The sequence below is a fragment of the Scatophagus argus genome, chromosome 13 (genome assembly GCF_020382885.2).
Source record: "Scatophagus argus isolate fScaArg1 chromosome 13, fScaArg1.pri, whole genome shotgun sequence".
Taxonomy (NCBI): Eukaryota; Metazoa; Chordata; class Actinopteri; family Scatophagidae; genus Scatophagus; species Scatophagus argus.
The window spans coordinates 9,958,757-9,979,221 of NC_058505.1; the positions used below are offsets into that span (position 1 = coordinate 9,958,757).

Genomic DNA, 20,465 nt, shown 5'->3' on the forward strand with positions numbered 1-20,465 from the left:
CCTGAAGATTACCATCGGCAAACATGAATGATAGAGAAACAGGAAAAAAGAAGTAAACCAGGAAACCAAGACGATACAAGACATGATACTGCTTTGTTGTGGCTTTAGTGTTCAGGAGGAAGGATTTATAGTGTGGGTGTTCACAGATAGGCTGCCCAAAATGTAGGCCTCCATGTCATTCATCGCCCACGCTGACAGAGGCTATACAGTTCAGGTGGTTTCCCACTCTAGTTTCACATAAATGTTTGTTTTATCAATGAACGTGGTTTTCGAGTAAAACTACCTCTAAAGTATCAAAGACACAATGTCTTTTTCCTCATTCATTTAAGTTCTGTAAAAGATTTGGTCTCATAGCAAAAAAGAAAGAAAGAAATAATAAAAGAAATAAAGAAGAAAAGGTGGATGTAAAGACTACTTCAGCATCATCTCCATCAAATTCCAAATGGACAAAGCTGCATCAGTGCAACATCGTCTTCTTGTCTGCTTTAATTAATTACACCAGTAGGTGGCGACATTGTCACACAACAAAATGGACATAGGTCCTGTTGCTGAGGAATTCTGTCTCTCAATAACCCATTTAAAATGAACCAAATTAGAAATAAAACAACTTAATATCATTTGTGTTTTGTTTTTGTTCTTTGTTTTGTTTTGTAGAACGCGTTTTCAGACCACTTCAGCCTCAAACACCTGAACTCGCTAGCCGTCCTGCTCTGTTATCGACTAGTCAGGCTGTTTGTAGTTCTGACGGCGGCTCTTTGGTTTCACTTTTAAGCAGGAACGCAGAGGAATTCCCGGAACTAAAAGCTAGCGCTGCGCTTAGATTTTACACCAGTTTTTGGTAACCCTTTAACTCCAATTGTTTTTGTTGATGTTGAGAGCGAATTGGGTGTATAAAGTTGTTTTTTGAGGGGTGAAACGTGTGGCTGATGTTACGAGGGCTGAGTTTGTCTTGTCCAAACTTCGGGAAACGTTAAGCTAGTTCATATCTTCAGGCTGTCGAGGTGTTTTGAAAGGTGCGGATGGCTGATTCGCCGCTCCAGTCATTCGGTTTGTCCCCTTACGTTTCCTGTATTTGACAGCATCCACGTTTAAGGTAGAAGTTTTTCCTACCTGTTGTATATACCTTTCGTTGAACTGTGACTTTTAAACAGGGATGGCCACCGCGCCACAGTCTTCGCTTCAGATGAGATCGTCCGACCTTATCAAAAAAGAGCCCCTGGATTACGGAGGATTTGGAGAAGTTTACCTGTGCTACCACGCTACCCTCGGCCAGGTGGTGTTGAAAACTATATATACAGGCCCTATTCGCAACGAGTAAGTCCCGAGTTATTGTTATAGTAGTTTTCAGGGTATTCCCCGAGACTGTAACTTGAGTCATGTGCCCCCAACAGGATACTTCGGACAGGCTGTCCACAACTCTGTCTCTCTCTCAACTCTGTCTGTCATGTCTTTTTTTGGACAGAATAATCAAAGCAAATTTACCATGTCTTATTACATATGATATTAATGGAGGGAAGAGGCTTGTGTATAGTGATTCGTGAGCCTAGTTAGGGATGATAGTGTGTCCATGCCTATGCTGTGCACTTTGAATAAATATGCTTGGATACTTCCTTATAGTACAGATGAGAGTGGGCCGCGACTTCATCTGAAACGCGGATGTGGGTCAAACATCCGTTTCTTCAGCTCAAATGGAACAACAACTTTTTGTTTTTGGTACATTAGTGACATTTACCGCCCGCTCTTAAAGAAATGTGGATTTCTTTAGGGTATCTCTCATAAAGCACTGATCCAATACAAGTAGTCTCTTTTCCCAAATTTAAAATCTGCACTTTGCTGTGTATAACTTATTCATATCATTTGTTTGTAAGATAACAATAGGGCATGGATATCTGAGACACTAAAAACTGAGATGGTGGTACAAGCTCACCTGAATGCTTGTGAGTGACAGCAGAAACCCGTCGACAAAGAAACTGTGTTTAACGTGAATCGATCACATCCTTACTGACATCTGATCCTATTAAAATAAACACATGCAGCCATATACAGTCTATGATGCTGCTCCGCTATGAGAACAAACAAGATTCATTCAATTTTCCTGAGGGAGAATAAAGTGAAGTCTCTAAGTCTAAGATGCAAGTTTTGCCACTTGTCTGATATCTGGTTCTCAGTTTGTTTTTTACTATGCTTTCCAGGGACAGTAAAAGGTCACTGCTTGAGGAGGGGAGCATTATGGCAAGTCTGAACCATGAACGTGTGGTCAAGTTGCTGGGTGTTATCATGGAGGACAGAGACTGCTCGCTAGTCATGGAACTCATCCCCCGAGGCAACCTGTTGGTCATGCTAGAGACGGTCAGTAGGTTCAGTATCTGCGGTCACACTGAGAAGTAAAAGATTCAGCATTAATCTCTGTAATTTAAGTAATTTCACTGGTTTTTATACATAGTCTGCACCTTCAACTAAATCCTTATTATTGTCATTTTATATGAATTTAAAGATTAATGCACTAAATTCTTTCCTCTTCTAGGTCTCTGTGCCAATATCCATCAAGGGCAGAATCATTGTAGAGATTTTGGAGGCAATGATGTATCTCACACAGAGACATGTCATACACAAGGACATCAAGCCAGAAAACATTTTAGTGGACAAGGATTTTCACATCAAGGTATATTGCAGAGAGTGACCCACGACACATTCATTATTCTGACAGCAAGCTTGTATAGCCATGGTAATTTAAATGTTATGTTCTCTGCGTTTTCTAGATTGCAGACCTCGGCCTCGCCACCTGCCAAACATGGAGTAAACTCACAAAGGAGGAGTCTCGCAGGAGGAGTCACAAGGGGCGAACATCTGGTGTGAGAGGTGCCGGCACACTGAGCTACATGGCCCCCGAGCACCTGGAGAGTATAAATACAGCCTCCACCGAGAAGTCTGACGTCTACAGCTTTGCAATCGTGGTTTGGGTCATCCTCACAGGGGAAGAGCCGTATGCAAGTGAGCTAAAATGCCGAAATATGCTCAAGTCCTAATAACAAGACACGTTTTATCCACAAATAAGAGTGAGGCTCTTTTTTTAAAATACTATTTACCTGCAGACATCCAAAGTAAATATCTTTTCTGTGTTCAGATGCCAGGAGTGAAGACCATATATGCCAGTGCGTCCGAAACGGTGACCGACCAGCAGAAGACCTTATTCCAGACTACACGCCTTCAGAGATGATTCAGCTGATGAAGAGGTGCTGGCATCATGATCCTGTACAGCGGCCAGCCTTTAAAAGTAAGCTTGTGTGTGTTACAGATTAAAGGGCCTAAGTCTAGTGGGAATCAGTGGAATATAACCAAATACACAGAGAATAACATGACTGCACATATTGTGTCGACCTTATTCTCATGTTTCCCTTCTGTTTCCTTTTTTCTTGCAGAGAGTTACGACGACTTCTTTCCTTTCTACAAGGAAAAGCTTGAACCACACGTAGAAGAAAATTTACTTGATCTAATGGTAAATTATGTGGTAATATTGTTGTGTATGCACAGTAAATAAACAAAGCAATAAGATCTGAAGTAAAATTAAAGACAGGTAAAAGCAAATTCTTAGTATTTTTTTATCATGATTGTTGGTGTTATTTTTACGCAGAATTCGTATGAAGGCCCAGACGACCTTGTTGAGAAGATGAAATCTTTAACAGTGACTCATGAATGTTTTTTGGCAGGTGAGCCCTGTTGGTATTCCTGATGGCGTGCATACATTGTACAAACTCTAGACTTAATTTTCGCCTTTCACATACTTGTGTATATAATGGTCCTATTTATTCTTTGTCTTTGTTCATCACTGTTATTCTTGTTCTTATCCTTGTTCTGATTTCAGTTCAATGTAAGTACATTAAGAGTAATGAAAAAAAACTGTCAAATTCTTGTATGTGTACACAAATTTGGCTGTGAAACCTGATTCTAAATAGGACTGAGTAGCTTTATTGCTTTAACATTTCTCTTTACCTTGCAGATTGCCCAGCTCCTTTGGTGAGTTCAGACACAAGTGTATCTGAGCCAGTTGAAGCAAGTATTGAGGACCTGCATGGCATCCAATATGAGCCACCTGTGGATGCTGTTCAGGCAGATGCAAAGAACGTTAACAGCCCTTCAGTTTTGGAGGAGAAACTAGATCGGGAGCTTCAGTACCACAAACGTGGTAGTTATAACTGTGAGAACCAGCCTGACTTTGCCAACTGCTACCATCACAAGAACTCAAATCCTTTCCTGCAGAACAGCACATCAGATCACGTTATGAGGCAACCAGAACAAGACAGGCCCTCTTATGCATCTTCTGTCCATTCCTGGACAAAAACTGAGGCAGTTCAGCCCACTGGCCATGAAGACACTTGGTATCACCCTACTTCTGACCTCTATGAGTCCATGAAGTCTTCCATACCTCCTTCACCCCACTTGCCAATGTCTGCCAGCACCCCTTCTCTAACACAGTGTAACCCACAACATCCATATTCCCACTACGACCGCCAGCAGTCCTGGCCAACTTATCCAGTGTCTGATACATCTGCTCCTGATGTCAATCCTGGGCGTCTCCTGACCCCTTACAAGAGCAGCATGCTACAAGATCCAGGTACACTATAAAGTATTTTTTCAGTAAATTCTAGATATCAATGCCTCTATAGATGTGTTCACAGCTGCTTCTGTCACCTTTGACTGTCATGTACTGACAGTGGCAGGCCATGTATTTGGTACCTGGGCCTTCAGTGGGGACATACCTGACTTAGTCCACTTCTTAATACAACCACTATCATGTCGCAATTTTAAAAAAACAAAAAAAACATCGATACTATCCAGAAACGCAATGTGACAAGGTGTGGCATTACAGAGAGAGGAATTTAGCGTGTTGAGGATAATAACCATTATTAATACAACAAGAAACGCAGTTAATACAACTCACAACAGGAGGTTGATTTTTCTCAGTGTCTAGCTGTAGCTTGGCGTTTACCTTTAGCCCCTGAGTGCTGGCCTTTGCTAGCTTCGTCAAACTGTACAAACTCCGCCGGGTGATGTTGTTTTAAGTGTCAGATGAGATTGGTTGTGCCAAAAGTTTTTGGTGTTGTCCCTCCATGCCCAACTTTGTCCTTGCATGTGTTGCATATTGCATACTTATTGTCTTCTTCACTCACGCTGAACAATTTCCATACAGCTGACATGTTTAGGTTTACTCTACTATATGCACGTGTAATCCTGATGCTGCACGTGAATACATTTGACCGGCATAAATTTGACTGGCCGGTCGCCGGTTGTGGCCGATAACATGAAAATCAGTCAATTCCGGTCACCGGCCTATCAATCGGTGCATGTCTAATGTGTGCGTTTGCTGTGGACTTTGTCCAGGGTCTCTTTACATACACAATGCCAGCGGGATCCAGATTGGGAGCAACAACATGATGAATATCAGAGATTACGAGTCCTGCCGAAGTTTAGTATCTCCCCGTGCTGACGATTCAGCTATCCAGCCATCTTCTATTGAAGAATTCATTCAGAAATATGGTAAAACCCAACAACAGTTCTTTCATATGACAAATACTACCGTACATCCATACACTTGAGTTGTCATTACATTGCAAATATTATTTGCCATTCAGGCTGCAAATGATGTGTGTGTGTGTTTTTAAATTTTGATGAAATGCAGATTATTGTATTGATTAGCAATTTTTGCTGTAAAATCACAGGAAATAGTGAAAATTAGTGAAATTATTTCCCAGATTTTAAGGTAAAATCTTTAGAGTTGGTGTTTGATGGGACCAACAAAACAAAATGCAAAGCAGCTGTCTTTGCTATTAAACTTGGTAAAGAGAAGCATCCAATCCTTTTATTTGAGAAGCTGAAATCAGACAGAAATTACCTAAACCTGTAACTGAAAATTGCTACAGAGTATTTTCTGTTGGTGGTAAAATGTACAATAAATAGATTTATCTCTTGTGTCATTTAGAGGACCTTGCTGTGACTGAGGAGCACCTGGATCTGCTGAGGGAAAACATCGGAGCTAAATGGAAGTATTGTGCTCGACGACTGGGTCTGACCCGTGTGGAAATAGAGACCATTGAGCATGACTATCGCTGCGATGGCCTGCCAGAGATGGTGCACCAGATGCTGGATAAATGGAAAATGAAGGAGGGAAGCATCGGCTGCACAGTTGGGAAGCTGTGCCGAGCACTGAAAGGGAACATAAAGGTAGATGTCATCCAGAAAATATTGGACACCTGCGGTTCTCCCTCATTGATCCAATGAACTTCATCTCCTTCAAATAACTTTTTGGTTATTATTTAGTTAAAACATTTTGGTTTTATGTGCCATTGGTTTGATATCTCACCTCAAACCACAACTTTCCTGAAAAAAAAAAAAAAAAATCTAATGATTACCACAAAGCTCATTTTCTTTGCGCTGTCTGTGATAGCTTACTGAACTGAATGATCACTCGTACAGTTAAATCAGTCAAACTTCTCTTCATGAGTAATAACAGTAAATGTGATCATGGTTCAGGTTCCTCTGTTCATGTAATTTCCCAATCATTGTTCATTTTGTGATTCCCTGAAAGTAATAATGCCCTAAATAGTTTTGATATGTATAAATGCAAAGCAAGATTACAAACGTAATATTGTTCATACAAACACTGTCAGGTGTTTTTTTAGAAACTGTGCTTTGCGAGATAACATTGTGGGGAAAAAGGTTTGTATACGGTTCTGTAGCTTTAACAGAATAATTAAACAGCCTTTCAGACACAACACAGCACTACTGTGCTCTGAAACCTATTATCTGTGCTGCTCCATGACGGTTTATCACTCCGTTGAGCAACGCAGCGGACACCGCTCAGCACGCTGTGACTGTGCTGAACCCAGCAGCGGGCACAGCTCAGATCACGTTACATCTATGAAGTCCTTAACTCATATTCATGGACAATCAAACAGTGTGTGGTACACATTTATTCCAGCCCAACACAAACATAACAAGTCCAAACACAGAACATGTACGGTCAATGAAACTGCAAGAAAACATAAGTAATTTGTACAGAAGGACAGAAACATCAATCCAGTATTCCCTTAATACATTTAATACATATAATGTGTATTATTGTTATCATCTATGTGTCCAGGAGGGGTGAGTGGATAATATACTGTATTCTTGAGTAAATAAAATAAGTACTTCTCCTGATACCTGCTGTAGATGTATATGCTCCAATTTTCCCAAATTACTGTGTAAGCGCCGAAATTAACAATTTGGTGTGAACTTTCTGTAATATCTGTTCATCTTGAAGCTGATGAGTTGGATTACAAGTTGATTTTCTCATCATCCCAAGTATTACACTGTCTTGGAGATGTGTTCATGTCAAATTAACTGTAAGTTTGCGTGCTCGGTCTTACAGTTGTGACATTGTTCTCACCACACAATATTGAGCTGATGTGTAGTATAAGCAAAATTATCCATCACTCTCCTCTCTCTCCACAATTCTTCAAGCTTTACCCAAACACTGATCTACCAGAAAGCCAAGTTGGTATTGTAAATAAACTGTGCTTATGTTTCTAAAATTCCAAAAATGCCAATTTTCATGTGTTTCAGTGATTGCACAGCGCTGCTCGAGTTGGTATTGTTACTAGTTCAGCATTTCCTTAAGATCTTATTGGTTATCCCTTGCAGCTCAGGAATAGATGTCAGTATAAACATGTCACGACAGGCTACAGTCAGTATCCCAGTTGTACACTACACACTACAACCTTGATTCCAAAAACTCTTGCTAATTCTTTTTGATATATAATCCATTGTAAACAGTACAACTCATCAGCTTAATTGATTTTTGTAAGTATATGGTTATTCTCAATTTGATGCCAGCAACACATTTCAAACTAGTTGGGACAGGAGCAACAGAAGAGTGGGAAACTTGTGGAATGTTCACAAACACCTGTTTGGAACATTACACAGGTAAACAGGTTCAACGGTAGCAGGTGATACCATGATTAGTTATTAAAGGGCCATGATGTAAAGGCTCAGTTGTTCACATGCAACATGGGCAGGGGGACACTTCATAAAAGCATTGTCAGTAAAAGTCTTTTTTGCATATGATTGCACCCTGTTTTACTCATTTTTTATGCAGCATCCAATGTTTTTGGAATCAGGTTTGCGAACGTAAGCTCACACAATGTGCTCAAGAAAAGTTAGCGTGTATGCTAAAAGGATTTGAGCTTTTATCGGGCTGATGGGCAATGTTCTTTCACAATACAACGCACAAGATGGAAATGGAAAGGTGCTCACGGCTGGAGAAAATTAAAGCCATTTGTCAACAGAAGTAAACAACTTGGTGAACACCACAGAAAACAAAAAAATAACAACTGAACTTGGAAAATCAATTTTTTGTGGGTTTTCAGGTTTAGTTGGCAAAGGCATTCAAAAGTTGTGGTGTTACTGACATAATGTATCATTTCTTGTTGGTACAAAACAGTTACTTTGTATACTAAGTGCAAACACAATATACTAAGACAATTACTATATACTGTGTACATTTAATTGGGATGGATTGAATATCACATCATTCAAAAGCAAACTGACTTTCAAAGCAATCAGAACAAAAATAATTCAGTCAGCAACAAGCTGGTATCCACCAATTACAACCAAATAAAAACACTTTACAGACACAGTTTGTACCTGACTTTACACTTTAAATGATTGCACCAGTTTCGACCTGGATTTAGTTTGAATCCACATCCCACATTTTTTTACGACAGTATTTTGTACAAACGTCATTTTTCCTGAGTGAAAGAGTTTAAACAGCTGTTAGTCTGACCGGATTATCTGCTTTTGCTGTTGTCATTAATAAAGACTGTTTGAAATCACATTTTAATGGACCGTTTCATTGCTCGGAGATGTGATGATGGCATGCTTTGACAAATCACAAATCAACAGCCACTGCTGTTATTTTTTTATTATTATTATTACCTGCTGAGTTAAATAATCTCTTGCCTAAACACAAGAAAATGAATCCCTCCATGCCATGAACAGTTAACGATAAGGTCCTGAGATAAAAATGTGGACAGGCTTTCAAGTTTCTTAACAGTAATTACATCCGTTTTCTATCAGATTTGGGAATGCTGGCAAAATGGCCCCCTGTTGATTGATAGATAAAATCTACTTTAAAAAAGTACTTTTTTAATGAAAAGGAGCGCACCTTGCAACGTAAGACTTAAACATGTCAGTAATTAAAAAAAAAAAAAAAAAATTTAATTAGATTTGATAAAGCAGCAGTAGTTCTATGGGATGCTCTGAGGGTAACATTTCTGGGTAACATTCCTGAGTGTGATTGCCTAAATCCCTTTAAAGGATGAACTGAAGCTCTCATCATATGGGCAGATAGACTATACTGTGCAACATAATAATAGTATTCAACAGCATCATTGTGTTCTATACCACGTGTACGTAGATAATTGATGAAGCACCATACACCTGCAGTTACTAAGAGTAAACAACACTTGGCTTGGCATAAAAAAATCTACTGATTTTGATATATTTTTGTAATAATGAATCAAAACATGAATAATATGAAATATTAGTCATTAGTTGTCATTGTTGGTGACACAAGCCAGTGTTATTCCTGAGGTTGCTTTCAAGATGCTTGAAACCCACAAGTAACTGAATTCAAAAACATCCCCCTTTTGTCTATTAAATATAAAAACATGCATTATTTCAAATGTTCGTGAATTTCTTTGACTATTGTACTCTCCATATTTTTTTTCTCCTCAATCAGGTGAGTTACCAGATTTTGCATGAATACATTTTTTTTGAGAATTTTTACAACATTTGAATCCAAATTTAATGACTGTTAGTGGGTTGTTTCATTGCTGCCAATCAAATCTGATCAAAACACATCTGCACAACTCTAATGAAACATACTAGCATGTGTTAAACTATTCAGAAATAATAACTATATTCCCGACATGTCCAAATTGCTGTAATGTACTGCAAAAAACTTTTGTAAATGTGAAAGTAAAATGGGAGCTCTTACCTAAGTCCAGCTGTATTAAGGTAATACATGCGTACATTAATTCTAGACAACAGACCCTAGATGCTGTAGTGCTTCATAGAACGTTTGAGGCAGGACAGCATAAATGTAAATACAAATCGAAGTTGCTGCAGCACCTAAAATGCAGCCGAGGAGCACTTTCAGAAGGTGTCTAAATCTGAACCAGAGCTTAAAGGCTGATGCTGACAACACCGATTGAGAAATGAATATCTGGAAAACTCCCAAATCTATCCATCTTAAGTCAACTAGCCTGGCCACAATGGTTTAGAGGCTATGACGTGAACAGCAGTACACTGTTCAATGTCAAGCCAAAACATCGTGGAGATCAATTTCAGAATATATAGACTGGTTATGGGTTGCAGATCAAATATCCTTTAAATAATAGCAGTCTGCACTGACCCTCAAAGCTTCTTCATAATATGACAGCTTTCTGTCATATTGACCAAAATAAAGCTCATAAATAAGCTACATTGCTGCCCAATAGATAGCACAAGATACATTCCTCAAAAAAGATTTCCTGAAATTATAGATGAAGTAGTTTCACATCTGCAAGAACACAACTTGCCAAATATGTCCGGAGATATTCTGTAAACACTGTAAAGTGAGAGAAACGTCAGGGCCAAGCCACTTTTGCATGCCCTGGAACCATCTCTAAATTAATATGGAAGTTGTCTATTTCTGAAGTCCTTTTTGCGCACAGGGTGGCCAGCAGAGACTTCTTATGGCACACACTCTGAGTCTTCTTTTTTTGTTTGTGGGAAACTGGAGTGTTGTGATCTCCACTGGCAGTAGGGGTAGCAATACCACAATTTTGATTGTAGTGCCCGAAGCATTCAAAAGTATCCTTACATTTTTCACAATTGTGGTCTTTTAAAGCTACTACAGGAGGCTGAGCAGAGGAGTTGGATGAAGGGCAATGGTTGGTGTGTCTGTGGACTGTGCGGAGTCTGACCCTGACCTCAGGTTTGGAGCAGCATTTAGCTGGCCCATCTGAGCAGTGGCAGCCCTTCATACAGGAATGACATAGAGTACCCAGGTCCCTGCGCATCACCCTGCGGATGTTTGGCCTGAGCATTAGGTAGATGATTGGGTTGTAGATAGTGGAGGACTTGGCAAACATGGCTGGCATGGCAAATGCCAGAGGAGGGATGTTCTCAATGTGTCCAAAGGCAGCCCACATGGACACCACGGCATATGGACTCCATGCCGCAAAGAAACCAATGCAGACAGCAACACTTAGCTTACAAAAAGAAGAGCAAACAGAATGGAAGAGTAATTGGTATTATACACAAAAACATAACTGATCAGATGTTGGTAATTATCACAAAACAGTGTATTTAGAGGATAACTCTAGTGTTAGACTATATTTTTCTTCTTGTAAACAAATTCCATGAAAACATCAAAACCACCAAGCAATCTGAGCTGCATTTTGGCACTCATCTAACAAGGTATTTGTAGAAGACGTGGAGGACAAAGCAAAATAGGCAGAGCTTTCAAAACTTCAAACAGACTATGTTACAGTATTTTCAACAGGCCAATTTATAAACCACACAACGGGCCTAAGCTATTTTTATCATGTATGCTATATATATTGCTTGTCTACAAGCTACTTGTTAAAATTATCTCCAAAGTAAGTAAAGAAACTTGGCTCATTCATGCGTTTTTAGTAGTTTTTGGACAAAAGTGATATAAGCTATGTCAAGCTTCGTCTACACTAGCAATACTTAGTGGGCAGGATCAATTCATTATTGCTATTAATCTTTTCATGGCATTTGATGACAATTACAAAAGTGTACAATATCATCAGACTTATTCCTTGAAAGCACAAGATAAAATCCAAGCAGTGACTGGCTGACATGGCTGACTGATTCTGAGCATTTATCTTGGAAAATTTTATTGACCAACATGAGTCAGCAGCTACATGGGCAGAAAATAAATTTTGTGAGCATTTTCTATGAGTCAGAGTTATTCTTATGGAGAAAAGCATATGATGATGACCATTTATCAGCAACAACAGCAATAGCTCATCCATCACAGTTCAGCCAGAGCCAATTCCTGCTAATGAGAAGCTGCATCACTGGCGGATCTTTTCAGGTCACAGCCAGTTTCTCCAACAAATGGAGGCGTGAGGAACTCTCCAAAGGACTCATGTCTCCAAGGAGGTTCTTTGATATTTTACCCTTGAACCACCACCACATTACTGAATCTGTATGTGGTGTCAGTTTGGTTTTAATTGATCAGCACTTTATTTTTTTTTTTTTAGGTCAGACACTGGATGCATGAAAGTAATAAGATTTCTACCAGTAATCACAGGAATTACTCATATATAACAGTAATAATAATAATATATAATGAGGGCAAGCATGTAAAGGCGAAAGGAGATTATGAGAGTGAAAGAAGCTGCAGAAGCAGTAAAACAAAGTGCTCAAAAATATCTTTCTTAATTGTCATTCTAATGGTGCTTTAAAAGTGCAATTTGTAACATGTGGCCAGAATTTTTATTTAAAAAATTCAATCAACTATTCAAAGCTATTAAAAATGAACTTCTCGACAAAATATGAAGAAACAACAGTGTATACATTATGTCAAAGAAATCTATGTACTATACTGCAGAGATATCTACTGAAGCCAGCATGCTAACCAACTAGCCCCAGCCCGTTACCCCAGAGAGAAAGACCACAGTCACATCTAGTTTGGTAGAAATAAAACCTCAGCCCACAAAGATGAAAAAGACGTGAAAATATCACAGCTCTATGAACTGTTTTTTCTCGCTGCTCATGTCTGACCGTCTCTTCTTCCTCTTCCACTTCACTTCTCTCTTGCCCCTGCTTGCAGTATTGGTTCCTGTCCCTGGAGTCATAGACCACGTCAGGGCCATTGCAAATCACCTCCATACTGTATCCCCTGTTGTCAAACTGCCCTCTGCCAATTTTGAAGCCTTTGTTCAGTCTGATGTCCAGTCGTGCTCACTTTGAGGCTGATGAGTCTGGTGGAGCTCAGCGCCTGTGGTGATTCCCCGTGTACACACAATCTAGTTAGCTGTAAGGCCCCTATATCCACAACTAACTGAGGTAAAGGTAGCTACAGCTACAGCCAAACTACAGTAAACGATATAGTGAGCAGCAGTTGATGGTTTCTCTGGTGATACTCTCTGGTACTGCTATATTTTTGGAGCTACCTTCAAATTCTGCCCATATTTTACAAGTTGCACCTTTTAAAGGATTACTTTTAGAACATGTTATATCTCAGTCAGAACTTAAAATGTAGCCTCAAGCACAAAGAGTAATAATATATGAGTCAAAATGATATCACTGGCATGATGGAAGTAATGATTTGTGTTTTGATTTTATATCAGACTTTCCTCTTACCTTAACAATAACTGTCTGGATGCTGCTCATGTGTGTCTGTCTCGATGCATGCTGCTCCATATTCTTGCGGGACGCATGCAGTGTGACGAGAATGCCTGTGTAGGATGCTACAATCACACAGCATGGAAGGATGTAGCAGAAGATGAACAGTGCCACAGTGTAGGAACGTGCTGTGCTGTGCTGATTGGACAGGTGCCAGTCAATGCAACAAGCAGTGCCATAAGGTTCTGGTCCGTATTTCCCCCAATGGGCCAGTGGAGAGCAGGCAAACAACAGGGCATAGACCCAAGCACAGGCAATGAGCAGACAGCCATGAACAGAGTTAAACCTGTTCCCTGTGAAAAAACATTAAGTTTATATTTTATTATTCAAGTGGTTAAAAAATTCTGGTACAATTACTATTAATTGAATTGCTCCCCACCAAAAATTATGATATAGTAAATTAGATGATGGAAATCTCTAGGTTGTTTGATAACCCTGGTTCTCTGAGTAGCATGACTGACCATATAAATACCCCTCTCTGCATGATCTCAGAAGCACTTACTATGTATAAGTACAGGTTGTGCTTGAGACAAACTACTTCATACACGGTGTTTTCTTGGCTGCATCTGAATTCAAAAGTGTTTAGAGCTTTTCCATAAGGCCAAGCCGAAAGAGGAAGACTAACTAATCATTCAAATTGGGTTGACAACACACACGCATCTTGCAGGAATATAGATTTTCTCTCCAGGGGATGAAGAACACTCAGTTGTGTATCCTCAGCGGTGAAGTTGGTGAGAAAAGGGTTGCTCACTATAGGATCAGTTTGACATATTCTCCACAAATTAGACATTTTACTGCAAATGGAGTGCAGTGGTCACCAGAGTTTTAAACTGTGGCCTGGGCACGTTCCAGCCAGAGGCAAGTAAAGCAGACCTGAGCGAGATGTATAAACAATGTGTATGCACAAAAACCATATGTACACCCTTTCCCACACATGAATGGTAATCAGAAAAGCAGAATGTGAAGTGAGAATATCTGTACTTCATGCTTGCTAGAGATAGCTATGGGTGAAATGATGAGGTGGACATGAAATATAGGATGAGAGATTTAACCATAGATCAAAAGATTGCTTGATTAGGGTGTTTGCCAGTTTCACTCAAGGTGGTATAATTTTGCAATTTACATAGTTATTCTGTAAAATGTCACTCAGAGGCGCATTTATAAATAATGATGAATTTCAGGTTTTTTTTAAAAAATTATTTAAAGTATCCTTTGATTCGTAACATGAAGTATGAAGGCTGTTTTGATATGAACCTTATAGATTATCATTATCAAACGTCATATTTAGATATCATTATGCTGTTGGAGAACCTCACTGATGAAAAAAAATCGGTTAAATTGCACTTTTTCTTGTTTGCCGTTTCTCTCATTGACAGATCTAATGAGTGGTGGAGCAGTGATTATTGATGTGCAAAGAATGTGCATGCATATTTCTGTCTGCATACATACAGTTGTAGGTTTGAATCTACACAGAGTTTCATGCATCTGGCCATTGGTGTATTCCCTGGCAATGTTTTGTAGAGTGTAGAGTGAGAACAGCTGGGGGACTGCAGGTCTCTAGATAGCCCGTAGCAATAACTAAAAGATAAGACCTCTGGAGCAAGAAGAGGTGAGTGAATGACTAGTGATCTTAGATCAGCCTAAACTATACTTGGGCATAAGACTGTCAGCAAGTCATAGTGAAACGAGTGCTTCTGTGCAGGTGCATGGGGTGAGAATCCATAGAAAGACATGAGAAATAAATGCATTTGAAAAGACTGAAGGTCCACATCTCAAAGTAGGACTTTGAAATGGCTCATACAAGTTTTGTGTTTCTAACTCAGTGTCCCTTTTGTGACACTTTCTTGAGGTCAAGTAGAAGGCCCCATTGCACTGCATTAACCAACATCACAAGTAATTCTTATTGAGTGCAGCCCCTGGACTTGTCAGTCATCAAAGGAAGGCTAATGTGCAGTGCTTCATGGAGGGATTATCATTTCGGTTTTTTCCACAGATAAATCAACAATCAGCCACTTAGGGATGTGATGGCTAATCCCTGTGCAAATTTACCGCACAAAAAATAGCTTCTTTGAAGACTTACCATAGAGCGGATAACATACTTTCACAAAGCACACCATGCTTAGCAGGGTTAGAGTGGTCAGACTGCAGATGCCAAACAACATGCCACAAAATGCATATATGGAGCACACCGTTTTCCCATACAGCCACCTGCGTAGGAGGGCAAGAGGGTGTGAGAAAGAGCAAGAGCACAGTGCAAAGTGAAAGGGGAGAAGAAAGATCAATGAGGTAGAGAGTGAGAGAGGGAAAAGAAGAGAACTGCATGAGCATGACACTCCATACGTGTGAACTCACAGGCAATCATACTTCTAACCAACCATACAGTATAGATAAATGAACCATGAAATATGAAAGTGTGATTTAAGCAATACCTATAAACTCTCCCCTATAGCACACATGAAATCGGGGGCAGCCGTGGCCTAGAGATTGGAGAAGCGGCTTGTGATCGGAGGGTCACCGGTTCCACTCCCGCCACCGGGCGGGCAGGAAAAAATTGGGTGTGGTGGAGTGATTAATACGAAAAAATGCCCCCCCTTCATTAGCCAGCTGATGTGCCCTTGAGCAAGGCACTTAACCCCCCAATATGCTCCCCGGGCACTTGATGCTGCCCACTGCTCCTGTGTGTGTTTCACTGCATTTGCCAGGTGTTGCATGTGTGTGTTCAACTAAGGATGGGATAAATGCAGTAGTCAAATTCAGTATGTGTATGTAAAAATATATATACTTCCAATAAAGTTGATTCTTCTTCTATTCTTCTTCTTAAATTATCCCCTTCTTTGGTGGTGGGCCCAACCACTTTATCTTTGTTTCTTCACTTTAGCAGCTCTAATGCTTTAGGTGTCAGGTGTAGTACCTGTGGTAGAAGCTTGAAGTTATCGCCATAGGGTAGAGGGACAGAGTCAGGCCCAAGTCGCTAACAGCGAGGTTGATGATGAAGTACTCGGCGGGTTTCAAGATGTGCTTTTTCTTGTAGGAGATGTACAGCAAGGTGCTGTTGCCAAACAGCGAACATACCCCTGCAGGAAAAAGACCAAAATTAAATATTTAAAGTAATATTTTTTACATTTTGGAAAATTCCCTTTGATTGGCTATCTTGCAAAGAATTAGATGAGAAGATACCTCTAACAGCTGTAGGATAATTATAAGGCTTCAGTCAGCTGCTGGTTAGCTTAGCATGAGGACTGGAAACAGCTGGCCTGGCTCTACCTGGAAATAACATGTGCATGCTGCTACCTCTAAAGCTCACTATTTAACACATTATATCTCGTTTCTTTAATCCACACACACAAAAAAAAAACAAGAGTAGAAAGCAGTTGCTGTTCATGGAATGTGTCAGGGGATGTCTTTGTTGAGAACAGTAAATCCATTATCAAGGGCTCTTTAAGTTGTTGTGTTAGAAGCACAGATAATACATGATGTACATGGTTCTGTACGCTGATGTGTGCATGTTTACGGAAGTAGGGATATATGCAAGTGTAGAATTTACACATAAATAAAGTAAATACAGATGAAAGTGATACATAGTGATATATACACAGGAGAAAACATACATCAGTGGAAGTGGAAGGCATATCACATAGCAGAAGCACTACCAGTCACAAATACAAAAGGTAAATGTGCTTCCAAGACTTCAGAGGGTGTGTGTGTTTTATTTTATAAGGTTCTGTGGACTTCACTCACCGAATATAAAGTAGACCACAGCCACCATTATATCCAGTGGCACAGGTATGTTGGAGTGGAATGCAACATCTTCACCATTTAAAAGCGCCATCTGAAAACCGATCAGAGTATTTCAAGAACAATGTTAGGAATCGCTTGGTTCGTTTGCATGTTGCAACGAATTACAACCAATTTACAATCATCTGACCTCAAAGTGTTGCGAAATCACAGCAAACTTAATTTACGTGCTCAAAGCTCTGTTGTGTTACTGGTTTTTTATGATGACCATGCTGACCTTCTGCAGCCCTGTTGGTTAAAATAGCTGTTCACATGTTGAGTATAAAAAAACAATGAGAAGTGTGAGGGTAATTTCATCTGTGCAATTCCTCCATTCAAAGGTGAAACTTATTCATTAACCGTGAACCAGGTTCACATAAAAAAAATAAAGCAACTTTTTGAAACTGAAATTTTGTTTTATAGCTATAATAAGTTTGGGTCAGACTTTGGCTAATAATTGACATAACTGGTAATTTTATTAACGTTTTCAGTGCCCTTAACTGAATGCTATGGTGTCTCTAAAGGTCTGTGCAGGTGTCTTTAAACTGTGATCATGTCGTCAATACTCTCGATTTCCACGTTTTTGTTCCGCTTCAGCTGCTAAAGTCAGGTGGTGACAGACAGACACAGATCAATGGATAACATGACAATCAATAATCAAGTGGTTTAATACTTGGCAACAGTGAAATGCATTTCAAACACAACCTGACGTGCTGCTTATGTGGTTAGCCACTTTAACTGAATTAAGGCCAAACTGTAACTTGGGCATACATAAGTATACATACACACAGTTGTGTGGCGTGCTTTTTTAATTCAAACATGGTGAGCAGTTCAGAAAATTCATATTTTGCTGAACCTTCATATTTGCAGTTCTCAAACACTTTAACAATTTAACTTATACATGCCAGATGTGCAGGGACTATAGTAGAAACCTCCAGTATTGTTATATGCTTATTCCCAAAGTGTTTGAACATCATCAAGAATCGATTATTATTCAAATACAGGCCTGCATTAGGCATTTCCTTGATGGACAAACTCGCTTACACAGATATGTCTTTTTTTTTTTTTGTAATACTGCCACTGGACGGAACAAATGAAAAGCATTGTGAGACAATGTGAGAGTACGCACATTGCACACTGGAGAGACACACTGCTCTGCAGCCTCAACATTATCGGTCTTAATCTGTCTGGTTAGGCTGCTGAACCACACACGTCGCTGGAATTATGTACCCTCTGTCACAGTTTCTGCATGGAGAGGAAGGGTTTGAGGGGAGGTGCAAAGAAACTGTGATTTAGGCTGGACCTGAGTACTGACCTAAGAAAGTCTTATGAGTCCTATGAAACTCTGACATGTGTTATACCTAACTGAATGTTTGAGAGCTTTAAATGGCTTTAACGCTACTAGCCCTAAATTCTGCAGGGAGCTAGATTGTCCTATCTTCTATTTACAAAAGAAGTAAGCGAGGGACGAACTGTGTCCTAACATCAGTAGCATTTTATTTATTTATTTATTTTTTTAATTCCTTGAACTCCTCCTCATGCCCCCTTTCACATGACCTCATCCCATAACCCCATTGGGCCACACTCAAACACATTCAAGATCACCTTGTCCTATTTTATGTAACATATATATATATTCAAGTGCACCACAGATAATGAGAAAACACTTTGTGTCAGCTCAACATCATACTCAGCTCGGTGAAAAAACAAACTGGCGAAAGGACAAGCCTCCTCACCACTTGTGTCCACAATTGACAAAACTCGGGAACAACTTTTAGAAGCCGAGATGACCTAAAAATAATAATAATAATAATAATAATAATAATAATAAGTCAAACAAGATGGTGTAACTACAGCCAATAAATTTGCTCAGCATTAGTCCAAAGACTAGTCATTCAAGTTGGACACTTCTGGACACCCTTTAATTACTGTCCAAATGTGCATCTCATCATGTTGGAGCAGCGATCGCACCGTGCAAACAGATGGCACATATTCGCACGTTTGCCACACAATTAAGAACAAAATGGCCACACGTTTGTCAGACACAGTTTAGACTTAAACTGCTTTCACAAACTTCCAACTAATGACAAATAAAAACACCTTACCTCGGCAAACAAGTGTAGAATTACCCGAATCCGCCTGATCCAATTAAGGTACCGTTGAGTTTCCAAAACGACTTTTTAAGCTTTCCCTCATTGGCTGGTGTCCGCGTCTAATGGCATCAGAGACGTTCACTCCTCTCAGGAGCAGTCAGAGGGACAGTCGTTACGGAGCAGCACAGACCGGATCGGACTCACTGGAGACCGCTGTGCACTGTGTGGACGCAGGGGGAGGACGCTTCACTACAGTCTGGGCGCTGGAGCCTCAAACCGCGAGCTGCTCCGATCAATTAATGACGTCAATTACAAATCATAGACCCACAGGCTGCTCCCGCACAGTCACGTGGGTTTATTGTTTGGGGTCTTAAAAATTAAAATACCCTCATACCTAAAGGTGCATTTCATCTTGGATTTGTTTAGCGCTTTTGACAAATGCTCCATATGCTTTGATTGATATTGATTGATTGATTGATATTCACACCTGACCCTAATATGACTTTTCGTTTGAGGTATTGGAAACTTCTGCATGCATTTATGCTTCTGGCTAAATCAAAATGTTTCTCCTTGATTGATTTCTGATGACTATTTTCTGCTGGAACATGAGTGTGTTTAAGAAAGTATTCTAGAAAAATCTAAATATTACAAACAGGTAATTTGAAAAATACCAAATATCATATATACATAACAGTTGGCAAAAATGCTGTTTCAAGTAAATGATATGTTCAGGCTTTAACTCTGGTTGACAATTTCCCTGCAGCAATGAATACAGCTGCTGCTGTTCAAATCAAAACCTTCAGGCATGGTGCTTGAAATAATGTCAAACAAGTGAAATAAAAATCGAAGAACATCACATCTCAGTGTTTTGAGCTGTAATATTAAATACATTCTCATACTTTCCCTTGTAGCTTTGCAAGCAGATGAAACGCTGGCTCTGTGTGCTTTGGTACATCAGGTTTGAATGGAAACACTAACAAAGTGTTTACACCTCCACGCTGTTTACGTAAAGTGATGCGTTCGATACACTTTTCATGCACAGGCCACCGATTTTAAAATAAGAAGGCTATTCTTTACCCAATACGGACTCAAAGCTGAAAGTCAGCGCCTTAACCTTATCACCTTATCACATTT

The 20,465-nt window shown here is 39.7% G+C and overlaps 2 protein-coding genes across 4 annotated transcripts; one reads left to right on the forward strand and one right to left on the reverse strand.

Annotated features, from left to right (window-relative positions):
* The first annotated feature begins 532 nt into the window (after positions 1–532).
* Positions 533–7,199, forward strand: ripk1l (receptor (TNFRSF)-interacting serine-threonine kinase 1, like). 2 transcript variants are annotated; one of them, XM_046408250.1, is made up of 11 exons: positions 533–1,013; positions 1,152–1,314; positions 2,193–2,349; positions 2,525–2,662; positions 2,760–2,991; positions 3,125–3,274; positions 3,420–3,496; positions 3,632–3,707; positions 3,998–4,612; positions 5,380–5,535; positions 5,978–7,199. In XM_046408250.1, the coding sequence occupies exons 2-11, from the start codon at positions 1,154–1,156 to the stop codon at positions 6,274–6,276; spliced, it is 2,061 nt and encodes a 686-aa protein (XP_046264206.1). In that variant the 5' UTR covers positions 533–1,013; positions 1,152–1,153; the 3' UTR covers positions 6,277–7,199. The 2 variants fall into 2 exon arrangements, with proteins under 2 accessions (XP_046264206.1, XP_046264205.1); XM_046408249.1 differs by having other exon boundaries at positions 534–1,047.
* Positions 7,200–9,783: 2,584 nt separating this feature from the next.
* Positions 9,784–19,681, reverse strand: opn7a (opsin 7, group member a). 2 transcript variants are annotated; one of them, XM_046409389.1, is made up of 6 exons: positions 19,344–19,681; positions 17,203–17,300; positions 16,376–16,538; positions 15,545–15,672; positions 13,423–13,757; positions 9,784–11,294 (listed from the first exon to the last, which is right to left on the reverse strand). In XM_046409389.1, exons 2-6 carry the CDS (start codon positions 17,291–17,293, stop codon positions 10,668–10,670), a joined length of 1,344 nt encoding a protein of 447 aa, XP_046265345.1. In that variant the 5' UTR covers positions 17,294–17,300; positions 19,344–19,681; the 3' UTR covers positions 9,784–10,667. The 2 variants fall into 2 exon arrangements, with proteins under 2 accessions (XP_046265345.1, XP_046265346.1); XM_046409390.1 differs by lacking the exon at positions 19,344–19,681 and adding an exon at positions 16,642–16,728 and having other exon boundaries at positions 17,203–17,301.
* Positions 19,682–20,465: the final 784 nt, after the last annotated feature.

Coding starts and splice junctions, on each gene's coding strand:
- ripk1l (XM_046408249.1), top strand. CDS start 1,020: ATGGCTGATTCGCCGCTCCAGTCATTCG. Junction 1,048..1,151: donor TTCGCCGCTCCAGTCATTCG/GTTTGTCCCCTT, acceptor ACTTTTAAACAG/GGATGGCCACCGCGCCACAG. Junction 2,992..3,124: donor AGGGGAAGAGCCGTATGCAA/GTGAGCTAAAAT, acceptor TTCTGTGTTCAG/ATGCCAGGAGTGAAGACCAT.
- opn7a (XM_046409389.1), bottom strand. CDS start 17,293: ATGGCGCTTTTAAATGGTGAAGATGTTGCATTCCACTCCAACATACCT. Junction 16,539..17,202: donor TGTGGTCTACTTTATATTCG/GTGAGTGAAGTC, acceptor TTTTTCCTGCAG/GGGTATGTTCGCTGTTTGGC. Junction 13,758..15,544: donor AGTATGTTATCCGCTCTATG/GTAAGTCTTCAA, acceptor GTTTTTTCACAG/GGAACAGGTTTAACTCTGTT.